At 36.7% G+C, this 21,565-nt stretch overlaps 2 protein-coding genes across 3 annotated transcripts; one reads left to right on the forward strand and one right to left on the reverse strand.

The window, feature by feature from the left end:
• Nucleotides 1–1,502: 1,502 nt before the first annotated feature.
• LOC104888310 (hypothetical protein) lies at nt 1,503–5,858 on the forward strand. Its single transcript, XM_010673243.3, has 5 exons — nt 1,503–1,830; nt 2,315–2,367; nt 3,086–3,250; nt 4,400–4,501; nt 5,292–5,858. The coding sequence occupies exons 1-5, from the start codon at nt 1,602–1,604 to the stop codon at nt 5,424–5,426; spliced, it is 684 nt and encodes a 227-aa protein (XP_010671545.1). The 5' UTR covers nt 1,503–1,601; the 3' UTR covers nt 5,427–5,858.
• A 105-nt stretch (nt 5,859–5,963) lies between these two features.
• LOC104888311 (hydroxyproline O-galactosyltransferase HPGT1) lies at nt 5,964–18,525 on the reverse strand. Of its 2 annotated transcripts, none has more exons than XM_010673244.4 (12): nt 18,152–18,525; nt 11,847–11,910; nt 11,366–11,415; nt 11,068–11,258; nt 10,221–10,284; nt 10,052–10,124; nt 8,926–9,049; nt 7,724–7,811; nt 7,578–7,628; nt 7,175–7,246; nt 6,829–6,944; nt 5,964–6,416 (listed from the first exon to the last, which is right to left on the reverse strand). In XM_010673244.4, exons 1-12 carry the CDS (start codon nt 18,274–18,276, stop codon nt 6,391–6,393), a joined length of 1,044 nt encoding a protein of 347 aa, XP_010671546.2. In that variant the 5' UTR covers nt 18,277–18,525; the 3' UTR covers nt 5,964–6,390. The 2 variants fall into 2 exon arrangements, with proteins under 2 accessions (XP_010671546.2, XP_010671547.2); XM_010673245.3 differs by having other exon boundaries at nt 11,852–11,910; nt 18,152–18,206.
• Nucleotides 18,526–21,565: the final 3,040 nt, after the last annotated feature.

The following is a 21,565-nucleotide window of genomic DNA, read 5'->3' on the forward strand; positions in this document are numbered from 1 at the left end:
TTACATTGAAAACAATGTTTTTGATTTTGTTAAAGGGGCATAACTTTAGAATATTCTTTTATGAAAGATATACGGTTATTTTACGTAAGACAAAATGTTCAAAAAGCAAAAGTAACATAATGTGTATTAAGTAATAACTCTATAATTTATTCCCTAACTCCTCCTCTTCGCGCGGCTCCAGTTCCCCCTCTACAACCCCCAACCACACAGCTTGTCCACCGACTCCCTTTCCTCTTCCCCTTCCTTCCCCCGCTCCTCCCCCATCTCCTCTCCCTACGTGCGTCCCCAGTCCCCCCCTCCCTATTTTCCTTTTTCTTCTTTCTCCCCTTCCTCCTCCTCTACTATGAGATTTCATTGTTTTTTTTTTGCTGATTTAAGGTGTGTTATCTTCAACTTATTGCCCCTGAACTTATCTGAACTGAACTTATTGAACTTGAATTTAACTTATTGAAACTTATTAAACCTGATTGGACCCGATTCAACTTATTGGACCTGATTGGAACTTATTGGAACTTATTGAAACTTATTAGACCTTATTGACCCTGATTGAAACTTATTAGACCTTATTGGACTTGATTGAAACTTATTAGACCCTATTGGACCTGATTGAAACTTATTTGACCTTATTAGACAAAAAAATTGACCATTAATAACATAAATATTACCCCTAACGTAAATAATACCCCTCAAATTTTATTATGAAGTAATAATTATTAAAATTCGTCTTTTAAATAAATTATTATTATTAATCATCTCTTATGATAATTAATTTAACAAAAAAATTTACTATTTATATATTTGTCTATACATAACTTTCACCACTAATATACTTCCTCCGTTTCTAAATAAGTGCAACATTTGCATAGTGTTTACTATTCACAATTTAAACTTTAATTAGCTTTGGTGATTTACATTTTAGGAAAAACATAATCATGTGAGATCTTGTTAGATTCGTCTGAATGTGAATTTTTTTAATATCAACTTTTTATAATTTTTACTCATTGATAATTAAATATATTAATGGTTAAAATAATGCATTGACAAACGTGAAAACAAGAAGTGTTGCACTTATTTAGAAACGGAGGAAGTATCTAATAGTCTTGTTTTGATTTTATAAAGCACTAGTAGAAAACCAAAAGTTGATTAACATTCATTGCTAACAAGTTAAAATTGACACATGAAAAATTCTCACCTACTTGAAAGCACTTACTATTCAAAGCACTTACTATTTTAGAACGCTTCAAAATAAGTGAAACATATCTTAAATGGAAAAAAGAATGTGACAAAATGACAAGAGTATCCATCACAAACTTGTGTAGTTTACTTTTCTCTCTCCTCCTTTTGATAATGAAAAGGGTATTTTATGATTTTTTGGCTTTCAGAAATGATGTTTATTAAATCTTGTGCTCATTCTCTATATTTCACTTATTATGGAACGGAGGAAGTACGAGTTATAAACTTCTTGTCGCGTGTACAGCAATTATAATGTGAAGGAAGGTTCACAAGTTAAAAGAGTGTACAAGCAAAGTCAATCTCTCTTTCTCTCCCTCTGCAAAAATTAGGAAAGTTTGAGATTGTGAGAACAAAAAAGGGGGAAAATAATGGAGAATGGGTACTATTCAAGCAGAAATGGAGGTGGAGCAGGTGTATCACCATATGATCCACACATACCCATGTATCAAAAGCTTTCATCTTCTTCCTCTCAACCTTCCCATGTTTCATCATCTTCTTCTCTTTACCCTAAGATCGGTCAATCCGGTCAGTCGCTCATGCCTCCTTCTGCCCGTGCCCCTCCTTATCACCATTCTTCTTCCGCCCCTCCAACTTCTTGTAAGTTTCTCTCTCATATGACTTTGTGTTTTGTTGAATTCTTGTGTTAAATTGGCAAAAGAAGTGAACTTTATTACTTTTTGAATTCTGGGTTTTTCTGGGTTTCTTTCGTTTGTTTTGATTAAGCCCTATAGTTTTATGGGAGTTTCTTATGATTTGATTTTGTTGATGGGTTTTTAGACGAGGGTAAGATTTCAATTGTTTTGAATTTGAGTGATAATAATTGGTTTTTTTTTTTGGATTTGTATTTGTGATCAATTTGATCATATTAATGGATATAGTGAGTTGATTGATTGTGCTATTTGTGGCTTTGCAAAATGAAGTTGATTGAGTAGTTGTTTAGTGTAGCAAGTTGATTTGAATTGGGTTGAAATTTGAAAGTTTTGTTTGTGCAAGTGAGGGATTTAATATTTTCCCACTATGTTGGATAAGTTGATGTTTGATGTAATTGTGTTCTAATTATATGAGAGTATCAAATTTGCAGCAGGAACTGGAATCAGGGTTCAAATAAAGCCACAATATAGGATCACTCCTCCTGTAAGTTCTAGCTTCCAACTTTGATTTTAAACACTGATTAATCGAGTTTCATTTGTTTCAGCACCTCCAATATTATTTTAACTAAAGTGTGGCTCAATTAAGAAAATGAGAACTAATATGACCATTATCTTGTTTTCTTTTCGTATCCAACATGTGTTTCGCTTGTCTGTGGATGGCTATGGGCAAAATTGGCTATTACTGTGTTTCTGCTATGTTCTTGGCTGTTGCTGTAAGACTTACATCTCTTACATATATGATACATTTTGCTGTTATATTTGCAAAGTTACATTGAATGTGAAATAATTTGTAATTGTACAGAGCTTGACAAATTTCATGTACATGATGCCTGAGGGAAGTAGTAAATGGCATAAGAGATATAGGGTATAATGGATACATAATGTTTCCATGTTTGAACTGTGGGGTCTGTAATATAGATCTATATCGACTATATGTGTCTAATTTAGTAGCTGATATCCTGAAAGTAAGTAACAAAGGAGAAGAAGAGGTGACTTAACTCCTCAGGTGGCTGTTTCTTTAATTTTAGTGATTTATAGGCTCACTTTAAAAGCAATTATTAAGGATGGTAAGGAGACAACTGACAACATGACATTGAGTATCTATAAGGTATTCATGTGGAGACTGGTTTTTGGGCCTTTTTTTCCCCTTGTTGTATCTATTCTGGTGATTAACTTGCCTTTGATGCTGCTCTGTACTGTAGCCTCAATTATTGCCACAAATGGGAGATATACCACGAAGTGCATTTCAGTTCGATTTTGATCTAGAGAAAAAAATACTCGCCGAAGCGGAAAAGGAAAATCAGAACTGGAGCCGTCTTGCATCGGAAAATTTCCCGTCAAGAACATCACAATCCATGCCAGCAACAGTAAGTTCTTGCACTCCTGCGATTTAACGTGGATCATATAAATGATGGTTACTGTCTTTTTACAAGTTACACCCTTGATCTCCCCTTGTCAAATCTGCGCTCCCTTGAAATATGATCTATGGGTGAAATTGAAGGTTCTTTTCGTCTATTAACTTTTTTCATTACTAAGAATTCTTTGGTCTGTTTCCATCATGTTATATAAGAGAAGCAATAGTTGCTTTTCTTTGCTATCTTATGTGTATTGTGTGATATCTATGCTTATTGCTTTAGAATCCATTTGCTCAGACTGCTTGGAATTTTTTGCGTGTGCGGATTGTCAAAAAAATGCTGGTTTTTTTTTTAAAAAAAAATTCCCCTAAGGGTGTGCAAGGATTATGTGTCTTATTTTCCTGACTGAGACGGGATGATTGAATTTATCTAGGTACCATGAGGATTACTTCTTTAATCTTTATACTTGGTGAAAACTTTGCTGCTTGGTTACAGAAAGCTACAACCTGCTGTGTTTAATTATATCCTTTCTCTGAGGAGAGAGGTGTAGGGAAGGGGAAGATAGAGGACATGCTCAACTACATGAGGATTACTTTTTATACTGGGTAGAAACACTTCCTGGGGGATGGGGATTTATTCTGCTTGGTAATAGGAAGCTACAACAACCCGCTGTGTTAGTGTTTAATATCCTTTTCTGAGAGGGAAGGAGAGTATGATGCTTGTAATTTGAGGATAAATAGGTAGAAAGAAGCAAATGTATATGTGAAGCTTCAGTAAATTGTGTGCAGTCAGTAGTGTGTGTAGAACATTAATTGATGTAGCATACTTGGTGTTAGGTTCAGTTGCCTATGGTGAGCTGCCTTTAACATTTCACGTATTGATCTCTGAGTAATTTTGATTTTAGGTGCTCAATATTTCACTCAGGCCTCCTTTAAGTTCCTTTTAGGAGAAATGAAATAATTGGCACATATATATATTTACAGTGATGTGCATGAAAAGAGCTCCTATGTAATAATTCTTCTTACTTGTTATGTTTTAATTGAATGCAATGTGGATATTCATTCAGATATCTGTTTCTTGTATCTTTCCCTAGAAGTTGGATATTACCTTGTCAGGCCTGTCCTCCTTTCTGCCCTAACTGAATGTAATCAACCCTTGTAGACCCCTGCTGTGGATCCTCTTGTGAGCAAATATATTGCATCAGGCCTTAACCGAGAAGCTGTTCCTCTAGCAGTTGCAACCTTCGGGGACAATCCCACTAAGGTAATTTTTGCCGGTCTTTGTTTGTTTCCATTAAGTCACTTTCACTTCCCATGTACATAACATTTGTACCCTCAAACTTGTGATGGAAAAGAGTGAGTTTTGTGCCTTTTTCAGTTTTCACAAGCAATATGTACTGGCTTTAAAGAGCTAGCTATTTTTGCCTAAGGTCTGTATTTCAATATATTAGGGGAATTGAATTAAGGCTGTACCATTAGGTGAGATCGATTTGTGACTGATTTCGAACTAGTTCTGCGATCACATCGTGAATCATGTTGATAGTAACATGCGATTTAAAATCATGCCGCAACATCCGTTATAGACTGGTTATTTACTATTATAGCCGATAAATCCATTATTAAAACCATGTGTGTATTTATACAACTTGTACTCATATTTTAGTTTCATAACAAAATGTTTAGGTTCCTCTTATTGCTACACAGAATAGCAAGGTAAGGTTCAAATTTATGCTATAATTGAAAGAAAAATTTCCAGTTACTCTTGGATTGCGATGATGATTTGCATCTTTTGGAAGTTGTCAATTTATGCTCTGGGCCAACTTGAGTAATTCATTAGGTATAGTGAGAGAATATGTTTTTCTAAAGCAAGAGATGTGTTGCTGCTACTCATGCATTATGTGATATCACTCACTCATGCATCCTCTAAGTCACTAAACCCTGGTCCTTTTTATTTTGTGCTTTTTCTTGTGTTTAAGATCTCATGGTAGGGTCTTCAATATTCTCTCATTAATTGCTCAGGCCCTTTACTAGAATGCAATTTTTTTTGTTTGCAGATTCGAGAATTTGCGAATGGTTTTACGCTCCTCCGGGAAATGGGTTTCTCTTCAAACAACGTCGCTGAAGTTCTTCTCATGCATGACAATGACACAGATAAAGCTGTGGCTCATTTCCTGAATAGTTCATCATAGAGGATTTCGCGGGTTTTTCAAATATCCCCCTCATGTTGACGATAACATTCTTGTAGATTTAGCCTGTGTGTAGTGAGCTTTCTCGATGTACAAAGTAGTCAATCTTGCTTCTGTGATTGCTGCTCTCTGTTTGGAAGGGACACTGCGGATATAGTCGAATGGTAAAATTTCTCTTTGCCAAGGAGAGGACACGGGTTCGATAAACCAGAGGGGTCTGTTGGGATCATTATACTGTGCTGTAAAACATTACGTTTAGAACTTTTAATATTCTCTGTTTAAGTCGTTGACCTAATGATACCTTTTCTTAGTATCAAACAGCCACACTTTGCTTATCCTGCATAAAATATGTTTGTAACATAAATAGTGACAAAATTTTGTGAGTATTTCTGTAATTCGATGGGTATAAAATAATATTTGAAATTCTGGCTTGCATATTTGCTCGAAGTTTTGCTAAAGTTCAGTGTGATAATTCGCAAATTCGTGAAAAGAGATGTGATAATGGTAGCAGTGTACTATGATTGAAATGCATCCAATATGTAAAGGGAGGATAACAATCCAATATGTCTAGGGGAATTTACAAGAGCTGAAATTCACACATAATGCAGGTTGTAAAGTGGAGGTTGCATATAATACAGGACAAAGTGTAGATGACTTCTTTTTTCTTTGGAGAACAAATGTGTCCTGAGAAAAGGGGTAACAAATGCTTAACCACATACAGTTTTCCAATAAAACAAGAGCTATGTGAAGGCTAGTTGTGGTTAAGCATCATTTGCTCTACCTATTTGCTCATCTGTAGTTACTACCTACTCGGAGTATCTACTATCTAGTATAGTAATATAAGAGAAGGCAGGTTAGAGATCCAACGTATCCTATATGGCCTCAGCAAGGAAAAAAGATAATCTCTTGTTGAGAAAATTGACAGCCGTCTGCACGGTATTGCAGTCAGAATAGAACTTCGAAATTCTCATCGAACTCCGGCACATATAGCTCCTGATACATAGAAACAAAGTTCAATAACACTGAAAGAGGTTTAAAGTGGAAGTATGCACTGAACAGAGGCTTTTGGTTGAAACAAAAGGGGAAAAAGAATAATCTAATCTAAACCTATCAATATTCTTGTTGCTTAAGGATGAGCAATGGCCTGAGAGAGTGACGCAACAAGAGGTCAAGATAGGGTCAAAATAATGCAAATTTTACGATTACAGATGGCCTACAACTGACACTTTGAGACTAGTGGAGAGGCTGACTCTGAGATTAATAGTTTTAAGGATGATATTACCAGAAATCTGAGGATTCTTAGAATTTTAACAGTTTTAAGAAGTGTGTGTTTGATCGAATGGGGAATAAAGATGCAAGGTCGTAGATGCAATATGCATATTGTTTGTGAGACAGAGAGAGGGACCTGATGATGCCCACGATGAACAGCAAAACTTTCTTTCATCAATATGTTTCACATCAAGCCCAATAAACCAGGAGCCTACACTGACATCATCATGCGCATAGGTGCGGAGATTAGATCTGCCAAGTCAATATAATGAAGACTGATAAAGATATGCATTACAAAAACATTTAGTAATGATATGGACAGAAGTTAAACAAAAAATTTGGAAAGAAAAGTTTGCCAAGGTCGCATAAATCTAGAAACTGTAGAAGTGTAGATCAGGTTCTCAGTTGACCAGCGACTAAAATCAGCCTCCAAACAAACGGCTGAGCAAAGGAGAGAAACTATAGTTTTCCAACAGACTCACCTATTTATCGAGACAAATTTTGCCAGTGCTTGTGATATGACAAATATTTCACCAGAAGCATGGCGGAAGTACCTGTCGGACAAAAGATAGAATCATGAGGTGGTAAATTCAAAAGGTCAAATTTGAAGGAACAGCATGATTAGTGAAGGGCTTAAGGCTACTAAACAGGATTATGGGGGAGAGTAGAACATATTAAGCAAGAGAGGAACAAGTGTGTTGTGTCAGGGAATTTGGTAACTAAAGAGATGTCACATGTTATTACCACAATAAGAAGCTATACAGATTTGGCTTAACAATATACAGGGTCTTCAGAGGATGTAGTACACATATCAAGTGTGGTCATGTTAACAAGAACGCAAACCTATTTTATAAAGCTAACAATTAAATTATTATCTGTACTTACGATTTTCCGTCACCAAATTTCCACCACTCTGGCTCATACCATTTCTGGTTCCTGGAAGGACAAGCATTGATGAATTCTTAAAAAAGCGATTTTCGCAAATTGCATAGTTCATCTTTTCAACATGCTAAGCTTGTGGTTATACTCACGGTTCAGAGAAAACTTCACCAGACTTCATACATCCCATATAAACTCGAGGGTCACTCACATGAGCTGCAAGAGTATTTCCCAGGACATCTGCAAAGAACGAGACAGTTAAACACTGATTGCAAGATCCAGTGCAAGAACCGGTAGAAAGAAACTAAATACTACAAATTTATGAGTTATGATAAGGAACAAAACAATCTATGGTGGTAATCTCGATATCTTCAAAATATACATATATTTAACACCCAATTCCAATGATGGCAACAAAACTATTGAGAAGGAAAGTGTAGCATCCGAAAAGTAATTTACATTTATGATTTATCAACTAAAAGATCAGAAAGAGCCATAAAGAAAAAAATCAGAGCATGAACTTTAAAATCTCACCGAGAAAACTAAAAGTACAAGGAAGCAATATAATCTTGAGAAAACCGGTCAATTAACCAAATTGGTAAGAAAAGTGACCCTCAACGAACAATTTGGTAAAACAAACTTGCTCTAAGGACAAATTGGTAAAAAAAATTGATCCCCAGCGACAAGTTGGTAAAAAGATTAAGCGAGTCTAGACGACATTTAACTAAATAAAATGAGTTCCGAGGACAATTTGGTAAATTAAATGGATTCCTGGCGACATTTTGGCCATATTTTCTATAATTTTTCAGCTTGATCAACATTCAATACGTGCATTTACATGCCCTTCATATAGATTTTTCGTGTTTTTATCTAATTAACTTATCTTGTCACTACACGCTATTTACCCAATTCGAAATAAAATCTTACAAATTGCATGTTCTGATCAAATCGAAAAATCATAGAAAAAATTTGGCCTAAATGTCGCCGGAGCTCAATTTTGTTTTACCAATTTGTCGCTAGAGCAATTTTTTTTTTACCAAATTGCCGTTGAGGGTCACTTTTTTTTTTTTTACCAATTTGGTCAATTGGCCTGAGAAAATCCCTTCATAATTTTCTCAAAAAAAGCATGTCAATCATCAGCCATAACTTTTAACGGAACTTTTATCATGAGCTAAGTTAGCTCTTCATTTGTGAAACCCAAGATATGCCAATGGTTGATCAATATAGAACAAAGCAAATGCTTAGTTGAAAACAGAGTCATGAACTTAATGCATATGCTGCTGTGAAATAATAGTTCCAACTTCCAACAGACATTCTAACACATGGGTGAGAGTGACGTCAGATGTGCACTTACCAATATTTATATAAACATCATCATTGACCTTGGCGTAGAACTCTGCTTCCCAGTTATTGGCAACATGAGCAAAGAAATACATAGTCTTCTTTGGTAGCTCTTTAGAAGTCTCCACATGGTCCTCCTGTAAACATAAAGTGCAAAATTCTCCACTCAAAACTTATATCTAATATGGAATAAGGGACATTAATCAGGGGGTAATATCTAATATGGAAGCTACTGCAGGAGGTAAACTAAGTATATAACATGGTTATGCATAGATTAACACTTTATATGCTACTCCACATAGAATATGCTTGGAATAAGGGGAATTCATCACGGGGTAATATCTTATATGGAAGCTACTGCAGGAGGTAAACTAGTATATAACATGGTTAAAACATGAAAGGGTGATATCATCACAAAAATCAAAAATCTCAGAGATGGAGAAAACCAGCAGTTCTATGAAGCAGGATTAAGGAAGAAATCAATAAACTTTCAAGTGAACAAAAAAAATTAAAAAGATAAATACACAGAGCAGATCTTAACAGGACACTCAGTATGCAAGGCACCAATAAAACCAGGTCTACGTTATGGGTTTCCCCTAACCCATCTTATAGTCTTGAATTACCCCTATAGGTTACTCTACCCAATCCCAACATCCACTGTGTCCCCCCCCCCCAATTTGATGTCCCCTTACTCAAACCCCTAACAGATTTCTATTACCCCCTAACTCATTCCTCTCATTCCAAGCATTGCTTAATGAGACATAGAAGAAGCATCTTTTACTCCAGGACAATCTCCTTTGTTTTCAAAGCTACCTCTGCTTGACAAGCATCTAAATCACTAGGCGTACATCCTTTTAAATGTTTCAATAATAAAGCTTAAAAGCCATTCTTCCAGGATCTGTTTCCTAACAAGATGGTCCAGGTCATTATGACATAGCAATTTTCTCAATTTTTCATCGTCAATTGACTCCTAAAACTACTACCTCAGCAAATCCACTATTCTGATAATTTACTATAGAGGTAAAAACCATAATTCTAGAAAGGTACAAACTACAAACAGAAGCCAAACATCACAATAAATCAAACCTAAAAGGAATGTGAAAAGAGTTGATTGAAGATTCCAAATGCTAGAGACATACAAGAATAATGAAATCATTGTTCTGTCTGTTCTCAATGTCAATGTCCAAGTCTAGACTATCTCCACGATTTTCACTGCAAGCAAATAAAACAAAAGTAATCTTATCCAACACTGAAATATCAACCAAGAAAAAAGAAAAGAAAAGAAAAGAAAAAAGAGATAAATGACACCTTCTTCCAATGACAAACTGAGGAACAATGCCCTTCTCGTTCTCCATCTTCTTTAAAGCAGTACCTATGACGCATTCACATTAATCAGATAAGAAGATGTTAAATTAGACATCTCCTACAGGAAGCATTTTCAGTTCCAAAGGAAAAAAAATCAGAAAAGTAAAGCAGATAAAGACTGTTGAGAAAAACAATAGAAATAAAATATCATCCATTTGTTAGATGTTCGAGAAACATGGACACGCTTCAAACAAAAGATTGTAGGTTAATATGCAAGTATGTCATTCAGCTATGGCGTCAGTGGCTTTAGTTCCAAAATCAATAACTTCCAAGGGTAGTTACAGAATCAAAATCCCAAACCCGGATCTTAATACAACAGTCCTCTTGAAGCTTCCACATAGCATGTAAACAACTAAGGTTCGCTCCATCTCCCAGCGGAAAAGCATTCACTTACAAAATAAGAGAGGTAAAGCAAATAAAGATTGTTGCATACGTTAAAAGATTCAACAAACATGAGGACCAAGATTTAAGAAGATTGCAGGTTAATAGGCAAGTACGTGAAGTGAAAATTCTATAACTTTAAGCCTCACTTCAAAAAGTGGTCATATACCATTCAGCCATGGTGCCAATAGCTTTAGTTCCACAACCAATCATTTACACCTATGGTTAGGTTACCAAAACCCCAATCTCCTGATTTTGATACAACATTCCACTTGAAGTTTTCCTGATAACATTTTAGCAACTAATGTTCACTCCATGTCTTCCTGAAATTAATGTACCAAAGTCCAACAAAGACTTACAGCTCCTCAAATGAAGAAGCACAACAAGATAGGGAGGCTGCAATTTTCACCTGTTCCCATCCATGCCTTGCGGACCGCGTCTCTCTTACTTTTCCGCCCAAAACTTGTCAATATGCCTATTACAACCAGTGGCTTTTTTCCACCCTTAGCTTTGTTTCTCCCATGATATTTTGGAACAAAGCCTTCTTCCCTAGCAGCAGCCAACTCCATCTGAAGAGCTGAGAGTTTCTTCTGTTGTTCCCTAACAACCAAAACTTTCTTGTTTCAAACTTGAAAATAAGAAACTTTAATCGCCATTGTATAATATAAAGAGTTAGAAGTTAGAAAGGTGAATTGGAAATAAATTACCTGCATGCTATAACTTTCAGAGAATCATCAACTGAAATGGCACTTCGTCCCTGTCAAACGTAGCCCATTCATTCAATTAAATATCTAGAACGAAAACAGACAGCAATATCACATGCACAGGAGATCAGAGCAGTAACTGAAGGTCAGTCAGGTATCCTCATACCTCAAATTTAGCTAGGAAGGCGATGCGTAGAATAACAATATCATTATACATAGAAGAAATTTACACTAATAGTATGTTAAATGGATAAAATTTGACTGCTAGTATTCCTACTATTACTAATTTACTATTACTTTAGCTCATAAGGATCCTGCCATTGGCCATGTCTAGGGAGATCAGAGATGTCTAGGGGATTCAATTATTTTCATATGCACACAGCTGAATTACCACTAAGGCACTAATCACTCCATTGCATAAAAAATATTGTAAGAAAAAATAAGTTGAGAGGTACAAGGAGTTAACAAATTGTAACAAACTTACCTGACCTGTAATTTTTTCAAGCTCATTAATAATATAAACCCTATTCTGTGCATCCTGCCACAATCTGTCACAGAAACAGTTAATTCAACACGGGATCGAAACCAATATCAACAATTACAATTTACAGCAAAAAATCAAAGGTGTTGACAACCAATGCCCCATTCAATCAAGAGCGAGAGATCGTCTCTCAACCATTTACATCTTATCCTGACCTCACGACCACTCCCCATCAGACTTCTACTTTACATTGTATAGGATTATGATTCTATCCATTTAACGTTAGACAAGGGTTATGTATGAACTCGAATCATCTCCCCCCCCCCCCCCCAAAGAGGAACACTTAACTTATGTGAAGGTTACTGTTACGTTATATTAGGGAATAGTTAGCACAATCTTAGGGATATTCTTGATATTCTTGTATGATACTATTCTATCTTTTAGGGAAGTTATTATCTTCCTGATTTCCCTCCTCATAGAGGGCTTGTACTCTATATTACGCTTGATGGAATGAGAATACGCCCAAGAGTTTTCTGTGCCCATTATCACTTTATCATGGTATCAAGAGCAGGTTCTTAAAAATCCTCAAAACCACGTAAAAAGTTCGTTTTTTTTCCAGCCATGGCTGGTGATTCTGTTCCACCACCACCGCCCAAATTAGATTCCTCCTCCCCTTTCTTTCTCGGTCCTCAAGACCGCCCAGGTGACTTCATCACCCCAACCCGGCTGACCCACGACAACTATGCAGACTGGGCAGCGGATATTCGCCTAGCCTTACTCGCTCGACGCAAATTTGGACTTGTGGATGGCTCCATCTCGTCTCCTACCCCACCGTGTACTGAGTCTGATTGGCTCACACTTCACGCTATGCTGGTTTCATGGATTACCAATACCATAACCCCCGAGGTAAAAAGTACTCTAACAAAATATAGTGATGCTAGTCGTCTGTGGGCACATCTTAAACAACGTTTTTCTGTTATCAATGGCCCCCGTATTCAACAGATTAAATCTTCTCTTGCTCGTTGTGAACAAACTAAATCCATGTCTGTTTCTACCTATTACGGTAAATTAAATTCTTTGTGGGAAGAATTGTCTTTGCTTGAACCCCCTATATGTTGTTCTTGTTGCTCGAATTGCACTCTTTCTGTCAGCGTCGTGAAACCGCAAAGCTCCATGAATTTCTCATGGGTTTATATTCAGAATTCTATGCTCAGTTACGTACAAATATTTTATCTACTGAGCCACTGCCTACGCTTGATCGAGCGTATCACTTAGCCGTTCAAGATGAACGTGTTCGGCAGTCTCTTTCCTCTGCTGTTCCGTCTGGGCCCACCGAGGCTCTTGGTTTCTCGGTCCAGGCACGTACTTCTGCTGGCCGTGGCTCGCGTCTCTCATGTCCCAAGTGTCATAAGAATGGTCATGATGCTTCATCCTGCTGGGCGCACTTGACGTGCTCTCATTGCCACAAAAGGGCCATGGTAAGGCTCATTGCTATGATCTTCATGGGTACCCTGAAAAACAGTCTAAGGGTGGGCCGAGTCAAGGCCGTGGTGTTCCTCTAGCCCGTGCTAATGCTGCTGCCAGCAATGTTGGTGAATCCTCCTCGGTGGCTGTCTCGGGCAGCCCTGCCACCTCATCCTCTCTCTTCACTTCTGAGCAATGGAAGGCATTAGCAGGGTTATTTGGTAATGTTTCCACCAATCGTCTTAATGGTGAGTTTGATAAACGATTATGGATTATTGATACAGGTGCAAGTCATCATGTTACTGGTATTCAATCTTGGCTTACTGATTCTAAAGTTTTTGATTGCCCAATTGGTCTTCCTAATGGTGCTTCAGTTCAGTCCACCATGATGGGCTCGGTTTGTTTATCTCCTACTATCACTCTTAAGAACGTTCTTTTTGTGCCTAATTTGAGTTGCAATTTACTTTCTGTTTCGCAACTTTGTGATGATTTACAGTGTATTGTTCAGTTTAATGATTCTATGTGTGTTATTCAGGACCGCATGAAGGAGCAGATTGGAACGGGGAATAAGAAGGATGGTCTTTACTATTTTGCGGGCAATGACTCCATTCATCATGTTTCTGTTGCTTCCACCATCTCTCTTCTGGAATTATGGCATCGCCGTCTTGGTCATCCCTCTGAGAAAATTGTAAAACTCCTCCCCCCTCTTTGCAATCATAAGGGTAGTTTAGATCCCAATTGTGAAATTTGTTTTTATTCCAAACATTCTCGGAGTAAATTTCCCACTAGTGATACTAAGACTTCTCGTATTTTCGAGAAAATTCATTGTGATTTATGGGGACCTTACAGACATGTTTCTTCTAGTGGTGCACGTTATTTTTTAACCATTGTGGATGATTATTCTCGTGCTGTCTGGACTTATCTTTTGATTGATAAATTAGAAGTTTTGTCTATGTTCATGTCTTTTGTGGCTATGGTTCAACGCCAATTCTCTCAAACTATTAAAATTGTTCAAAGTGATAATGGCACTGAATTTCGATGCCTACTTGATTTTTTTTGCTGCATCTGGCATTTTGTTTCATACCTCTTGTGTTGGCACTCCTGAACAAAATGGGAAAGTCGAACGTAAACACCAACATATTCTAAATGTTGCCCGTGCCCTTCGTTTCCAATCTCATCTACCTATTTCTTTTTGGGGGGATTGTGTTCTTGCTGCTGCTCATATTATTAATTGAACCCCGTCTATGTTGCTTAATGGCAAATGTCCCTTTGAATGCCTTTTTAGTCATCCCCCTTCTTATGATGCTCTTCGTGTTATTGGATGTCTTGCTTTTGCTCACAATCAAAAAACTAAAGGGGACAAATTTGCGAGTCGTAGTCGGAAATGTGTTTTTTTGGGATATCCGTTTGGAAAAAAAGGATGGAAATTATATGATATTGAGGCCAAAGAATGTTTCGCCTCCCGGGATGTCAAATTTGTTGAACACATTTTTCCATTTCAAAACTCTCCTGAGCCTTCTACTCCTGCATTATCAAACTCTCCTGAGCCTTCTACTCCTGCTCACAATCAAAAAACTAAAGGGGACATTTCAAAACTAAAGGTGATAATGCAGGAGTAGATCTTCTACTCCTGCATTATCACCCACTCACGATTTTGCTCTCCCATTTGATTTTGATGATTATGAGTTGCCTCCTGCCAACCCAACTTCTCCATCCCACACTCCCATTGCTGACCCAGGCCCATCTTCTTCTGCTGGCCCCAACCCATTGACTGAAGCTCCCAGTCCTTTAAACAAATCTCCTTTAAACAAATCTCGCCCCAGCTCCGCGTCTCCCTTACCTTCTTCTGGGCCCATTTCCTTAGGCCCCAATCAGCCATCTTCTACTTCAGCTCCTTCCCCCGCTTCTGGCCTCACGCTTGATCTGGGCCGATCCTCCTTATCCGGCCCAAATGCTTCACAAAACACAACAGCCCCCCCTCCTCCTAATTCACAAAATTCCTCCGACGATCCACAAAATTCCTCCGTCGCTCCACCCACTTCTACTGCCCCACAAACTTCTTCCGCAGCTCCACCAAATTCTTCCGCATCTAATTCATCTCTTGGTCGTGGTCTTCGGACCAAGCTCCCCTCTTCCAAATTACGTGACTACGTCACTAACACTATCGTTGCCCCTGCTAGTGAGTCCTCTCCTTCTGTCTCCGGTTCATCTACTTCTTCAGGTACTCCTTATCCCTTAGCACACTACATTAATTGTAACAATTTTTCTGTGAATTATAGAAAGTTTCTTGCAACTCTTATTTCTACACAGGAACCTCGTTCTTTTAAAGAGGCCATGAAAAATGATGGTTGGCGAGCCTCTATGCAACAGGAAATTCAGGCTCTTGAGGACAATGGCACATGGACTCTTGAACCTCTTCCTCCTGGTAAACATGCTCTTGGGAGTCAGTGGGTGTACCGTATCAAGTATAATTCTGATGGGAGTATTGAGCGTCTTAAATCTCGGTTGGTAGTCTTTGGCAATCATCAGCAGGCTGGCCTCGATTACAATGAAACCTTTGCTCCGGTTGCCAAAATGACCACAGTTCGTGCTTTTCTTGCCATTGCGGCCGCTAAAAATTGAGAACTTCATCAGATGGATGTTCACAATGCTTTCCTCCACGGTGATCTTGAGGAGGAAGTTTACATGAAACTCCCCCCCGGTTTTTCACGCTCTGACTCTTCTTTGGTCTGTCGTCTCCGCAAGTCTCTATATGGTTTAAAGCAAGCTCCTCGGTGTTGGTTTGCGAAGCTTGTCACTGCTTTGAAAGGGTATGGCTTTCTTCAACCATACTCTGATTATTCTCAGTTTACATTCACTAAAGGGCGTGTTCAGCTCAACGTCTTGGTTTATGTGGATGATCTCATTATTTCGGGCAATGACTCTGGTGCTATTTCTCTGTTCAAAGCTTATCTTGGTGATTGTTTCAAAATGAAGGACTTAGGTCCTTTGAAGTATTTTTTGGGTATTGAGGTAGCTCGCGCTCTTTCTTTGTCAGCGGAAGTACACTCTTGACATCATTTCTGAGGCTGGTCTTTTAGGGGTTAAGCCATGTGGTTTCCCGATGGAGCAAAACCATCGCCTGAGTCACGACACGGGTACATTATTTGATGACCCTGAGCTTAAGTGGCTTAAGGGGCTCTTACTTAGTCTTGGGGTCCAGCAGCATCCTAAGGCGATTCCTCTGTTCTGTGACAGTCAGTCTGCCCTGCATATTGCCAATAACCCTGTTTTTCATGAGCGCACAAAGCACATTGAGGTTGATTGTCATTTCGTTCGAGATGCTATTAAGGATGGTTTGATTGCGCCTTCCTATGTTCCTACCACTGCACAGTTGGCCGATGTCTTCACTAAAGCTCTTGGCAAAACCCAGTTTGATCTTCTCATCTCCAAGTTGGGCATTTGTGATCCCCATGCTCCAACTTGAGGGGGGGTGTTACGTTATATTAGGGAATAGTTAGCACAATCTTAGGGATATTCTTGATATTCTTGTATGATACTATTCTATCTTTTAGGGAAGTTATTATCTTCCTGATTTCCCTCCTCATAGAGTGGCTTGTACTCTATATTACGCTTGATGGAATGAGAATACGCCCAAGAGTTTCCTGTGCCCATTATCACTTTATCAGTTACAGTGTTTTAACACTGTAAAATTGTAATATGTTAATGGTTATTTTAATATTTCGCTTTAGCGGTAAGGACTTTGTTGGTTTGGTTCCTTTTTTTCAGATATTAGGTGACGAATTTGTAGCTTTGACAAAGTTATTGAATGAATAAAGGATTCCCTACTCCTTTCTTGGATATTGTTTTATCCAGATTACAAATAGTTCCTGATGCATTTGACAAACAATTCTTACACACATGGTATCGGAGCAAAACCTTCCACTATGGATGTTGTTCGCATCAAAACAGGAGTCGGAAAATGAGTTATAATCATCCTCTTTATTTACTCCTCATAACTATGCAAGTCCTCTTGACTTTCTTCTCTTTAACGGGCAATAATAACCTAGGATGGTCTAGAAAAGAGCAATTTAGGTTTTATCAACGGAATAGTGAAAAAAACCTACATTTACGGAGATTTACATACTCTTCTAATTAACAACGGATTCAGTGTTATTGTAAGCTAAAAATTCTTCGGATGTCAATGGACACGTATCTTTGGAATGAAATCTAAGAGAGGTTTCGGCTTTCGCAAAGTAATACTTCCTCTGTTTCGAATTAAATGCAACCATTCAACTTTTTCACTATTCACACTATTCACTTTGACTAAGATTTGTGATTTATATACATAATGAAATATAGTCGAGTGTGATCTTGTTAGATTTGTCTCGTGACCTACTTTCATAAAATGTACTTTTTTATAATTTTTACTTATATGTAATTTATAGATATTTGTAGTCAAAATAATGTCTCAGCATACGAAAAAAAAAAAAGTGAATTTGTTGCATTTAATTCAGAATGGAGAAAGTACATAATTTCAGACAGCAAAAACACTCAAATTTTACATTAATATAGCAAAACGATGAATCTAGTTTATAGACCGTTCATTAAATGAACTAAGTGTAAGTGGCTTTCTCAATCAATGTACTTGTTCCTTATTATACCAAAAATTTCCGAAATCGCAAAATTCAATTCTTTCCAATATGATCAACCACTTAAATTAAAGCAAAAATTCCAATCTATCACTAGATCACTCCAAAATTTACATCACACACATCATCATCATCATCAATCAGCAAAATAAATTGATTCGACAAAATTAGCGCAAAAAAAAGAAGAGACAGAGAAAAAGTGAAGTAACAAACCTTCCTGCAACATAGAAGGAAGCAATGGTGGCGAACATGGAGAGCATGAGAAACGAAATTCGAGATCGAAGCAGCTTATTGCTACTACTACTTGATAACCTTTGATTTGATCCTTTTCTTTGCATTTTCTCTCTCCTCGATTGAGAAAATCTAGGGTTTTCACCGTAAAATTGAAGATTAAATCTCGGATTTTGGAGAGAAAAAAAAAGTGATTAATGTGAAGAAAATGCAGTGTATGTGTATGTATCATGTATGTATGTATCAAACAGGTTTCAGCGCGAGGTCCATCACACTGTATGACTCTGTGAGATCAGAATTCAACCATTTTCGGTTGTTGTGAAAGGACGAATATGCCCCTGAAGTTTGGAGGATGTTTTTGGTAACAAGAATATCAACTTTATGGGTTTTCAGCTTTTGTATGGATTGATATGTTTTTGTATGTTGGTTGTTGGGAAATTGGCCCATTGGGTCACCTAGCCACCTAAGTCTTTAGCACCTAATCATAATCTTGGTTTTTTTTAAAAAAAAAAAAAAAAACTAGGCTAGTCTCTTAATCTCTTATATAGGACGAAGCCGATCAACATAAAACATTTTTTCGGATGATAGAGAGAAATATTAGGTTAGGAAGTTCAAAACAGCAATGGAGAGAACCACAGGAGTGACCTTTGTGAGCTAGGAAGTCCGCCGCTTGATTCGCCTCCCTGGAAAAAATGAGAAAACGTGACATTTTCACAATAAGTCAAATCAGAATAATCATCATCCACCAGGCCGTGTAATTTGTTTTTCGAAAAAAATTGACCACAATAATTTTAAGGTTGTAAAAGTTTAGAAAGGTCTTAATAATTAATACTTTTGTTTCCTTTAATTATGAGCTTTTTTTTGTTAAAAAAATAATTATGAGTTATCCTATGGCTGTCAAAAGAAAAAAAATCCTTTGGCTGGGGATGTCTTTTTTTTTTTTACCAAAATAACTAGTTAATATTATTAATTAACTCTAATATAATTTCTTAAGGGAGCTAAAAAAAATTAGCATTTAAGCTTTCATTCTTAGAAGAGTGTAACTTTGTTTATGGAGGCCTGTCTATAAATATCATGGTAGTTGCTTTATCCGGATGATGTCCTAGGAGATGTTTTGTGTGTTACTTTTGACTATTTTGTCACAACTAATAGGATTTGTTTATCATTTTGACTATTTCAAAGTTTAAGGCAATAACATTCTATTTTGGTTTTAGTCCGTTTAATTTTTAATTTAAACTTATAAGTATTCAAACTTTTTAATTAAGCAAAATAATTTAATAACTAAAATTGTTATACATATTAGAGATCATATCTCGGTGGTAGGATTATGACATTTGAAGTAAATAGTCACAAGCTTGAGACTTTGTATAAACATATTGATAATTTTCTAGAAAAATGTTAAATCTCTACTATAAAAAGGAAGAGAAGGACATGGTGTCCATCCTATATATATATATATATTATAATATTATATTAATATATATATATATATATATATAATATTATATATTAATATAATATATATATATATATACTCAAATTGAAAGACAATCAAACTCATCTTGACGCAATCAGAATTAATGAAGGAAAAGTAAGCGCAATTCCTAGTACGAACAAACAAATTCACAAGCGACATATCTTTCAAAGGACTACATAATCCACAAGAAAATGAATAAACTCTTAAAGTATTATTTTAGAAGAAAAGCTGTCTAATGACGGCTCAAAACATTTAAATAGTTTTAGCAAATCCTAATACAAAAATTAACTAAAAACAAAATTCAAGATTATTAAAATACTGTTTTTGGGCTCTAAATGAACTCGGTTGGCTCAAAAGGCATGTAGGTCACATTATTGTGAGTTACACTCTTTGACCTGTTTCTCTTTTCAAAAAGGTATTTTATTAAACATTTTGACACTAGAGGCTTGAAGAGTGTAAATTATTTCAAACTTTTTCGACGATTGACTTTTTCGTCGAACGGTACAACTAACCTCTTTACCTCACAATTCACATCTTTACCATTTTTTTTAAAGAAAAAACATAAGACCAAATTACACGACAATACTATCAAATCTCAAGGCAGATACTCAGCTTCATTAGCTTCTTTTTTTTAAAAAAACAATGATATGAATAGATGTAATTAGTAAATTAATTTCTATTTGTTTCGCACGCATAGCGTACATATAAGACTAGTAAAAGAAGACACAAAACTTTATCAATACTTGGAATGGAGAGTGACACTTTAACATGGTGACACGTTACGGGGTATAATTCTTGTCCTCACATTATAACTAGTAATTGATATTAATATTTATATTGATTTGGCTTGTGGTTTTTCTCTATCTTCTTATTACACGAGCATTATATTGAATCACTTAAATCGGACTAGAGGCTATGCTCATTACTTGGTTTTTCTTGGAATAAATTGGACCTCTCGATCACTTGCACAGTATTGAATGCATTTGTTGATTAGTGAATGATTGATGCCTACAAGTCAAGAAGTGTGACTTGAATAGCTTTTGGTAATGGCATGGCAAATTAATAACTATCGTATCCTACCATATGCCACGGCCATACGGCTTGTCCCCAACTCCTACGTTTATGTCATAAGTACCACAAGAACTAGGGGTGAAAGTTCGGTGTGCGGTTTGGATTAGGGCCTAATCCAATCCGAATAAAATTTGGATTTCAGTTTTTCAATCCGAATCCAAACCAATTAGGGTTTGAATCCGATCCAATCCAATCCAAAATTTCATACACTAGATTGGATCCGATCCGAAAATCCGATTTTTTAAAAACTTTAATTTTTCGATGAAATAAGTTAAGCACAACAGCAGCCTAGTAGATTTAGGAAATGAGAAATTAAGTGCAGTTAGTGCTTTAGGGGAAGGATTGAAGTTCTATGTGTATTGGACTATGGAGTAGGTTTTTTTTATAATAAAAAAGCAATTAAGCACTTAAGCCCAATCCAGATACATAATACAAGGTATATTACTATTCGGTTATATTGGATTTTTGGATCCAATTACCCTCAATCCAATCCGATCCGAAAACCCATTTTTTTCAAAAATTCTCAATCCGAATCCAATCCGAACATAGTTCGAATCCGATCCGAAATACTAATTTGGATTGGATCGGATTGGATTTTGGATTTTATCCGAATAACTTTCACCCCTAACAAGAACTCATAAGGTCTCATTTTCTTTTATAATTAGGGTCTGTTCTCTTCGGCATAAAACAGCTGAACTTAATTGAACTGAACTGATGAAATGAATAGTGATATGTGAGAGTAAAAGTATCGTCACGAGCTGAGCTGAACTGAACTGAATTGAACTGAACTGGTCTGAACTGAACTGATCTGAACTGAACTGGTCTGAACTGAACTGATCTGAACTGAA

This window comes from Beta vulgaris, chromosome 3 (genome assembly GCF_026745355.1).
Source record: "Beta vulgaris subsp. vulgaris cultivar EL10 chromosome 3, EL10.2, whole genome shotgun sequence".
Lineage (NCBI taxonomy): Eukaryota > Viridiplantae > Streptophyta > Magnoliopsida > Caryophyllales > Amaranthaceae > Beta > Beta vulgaris.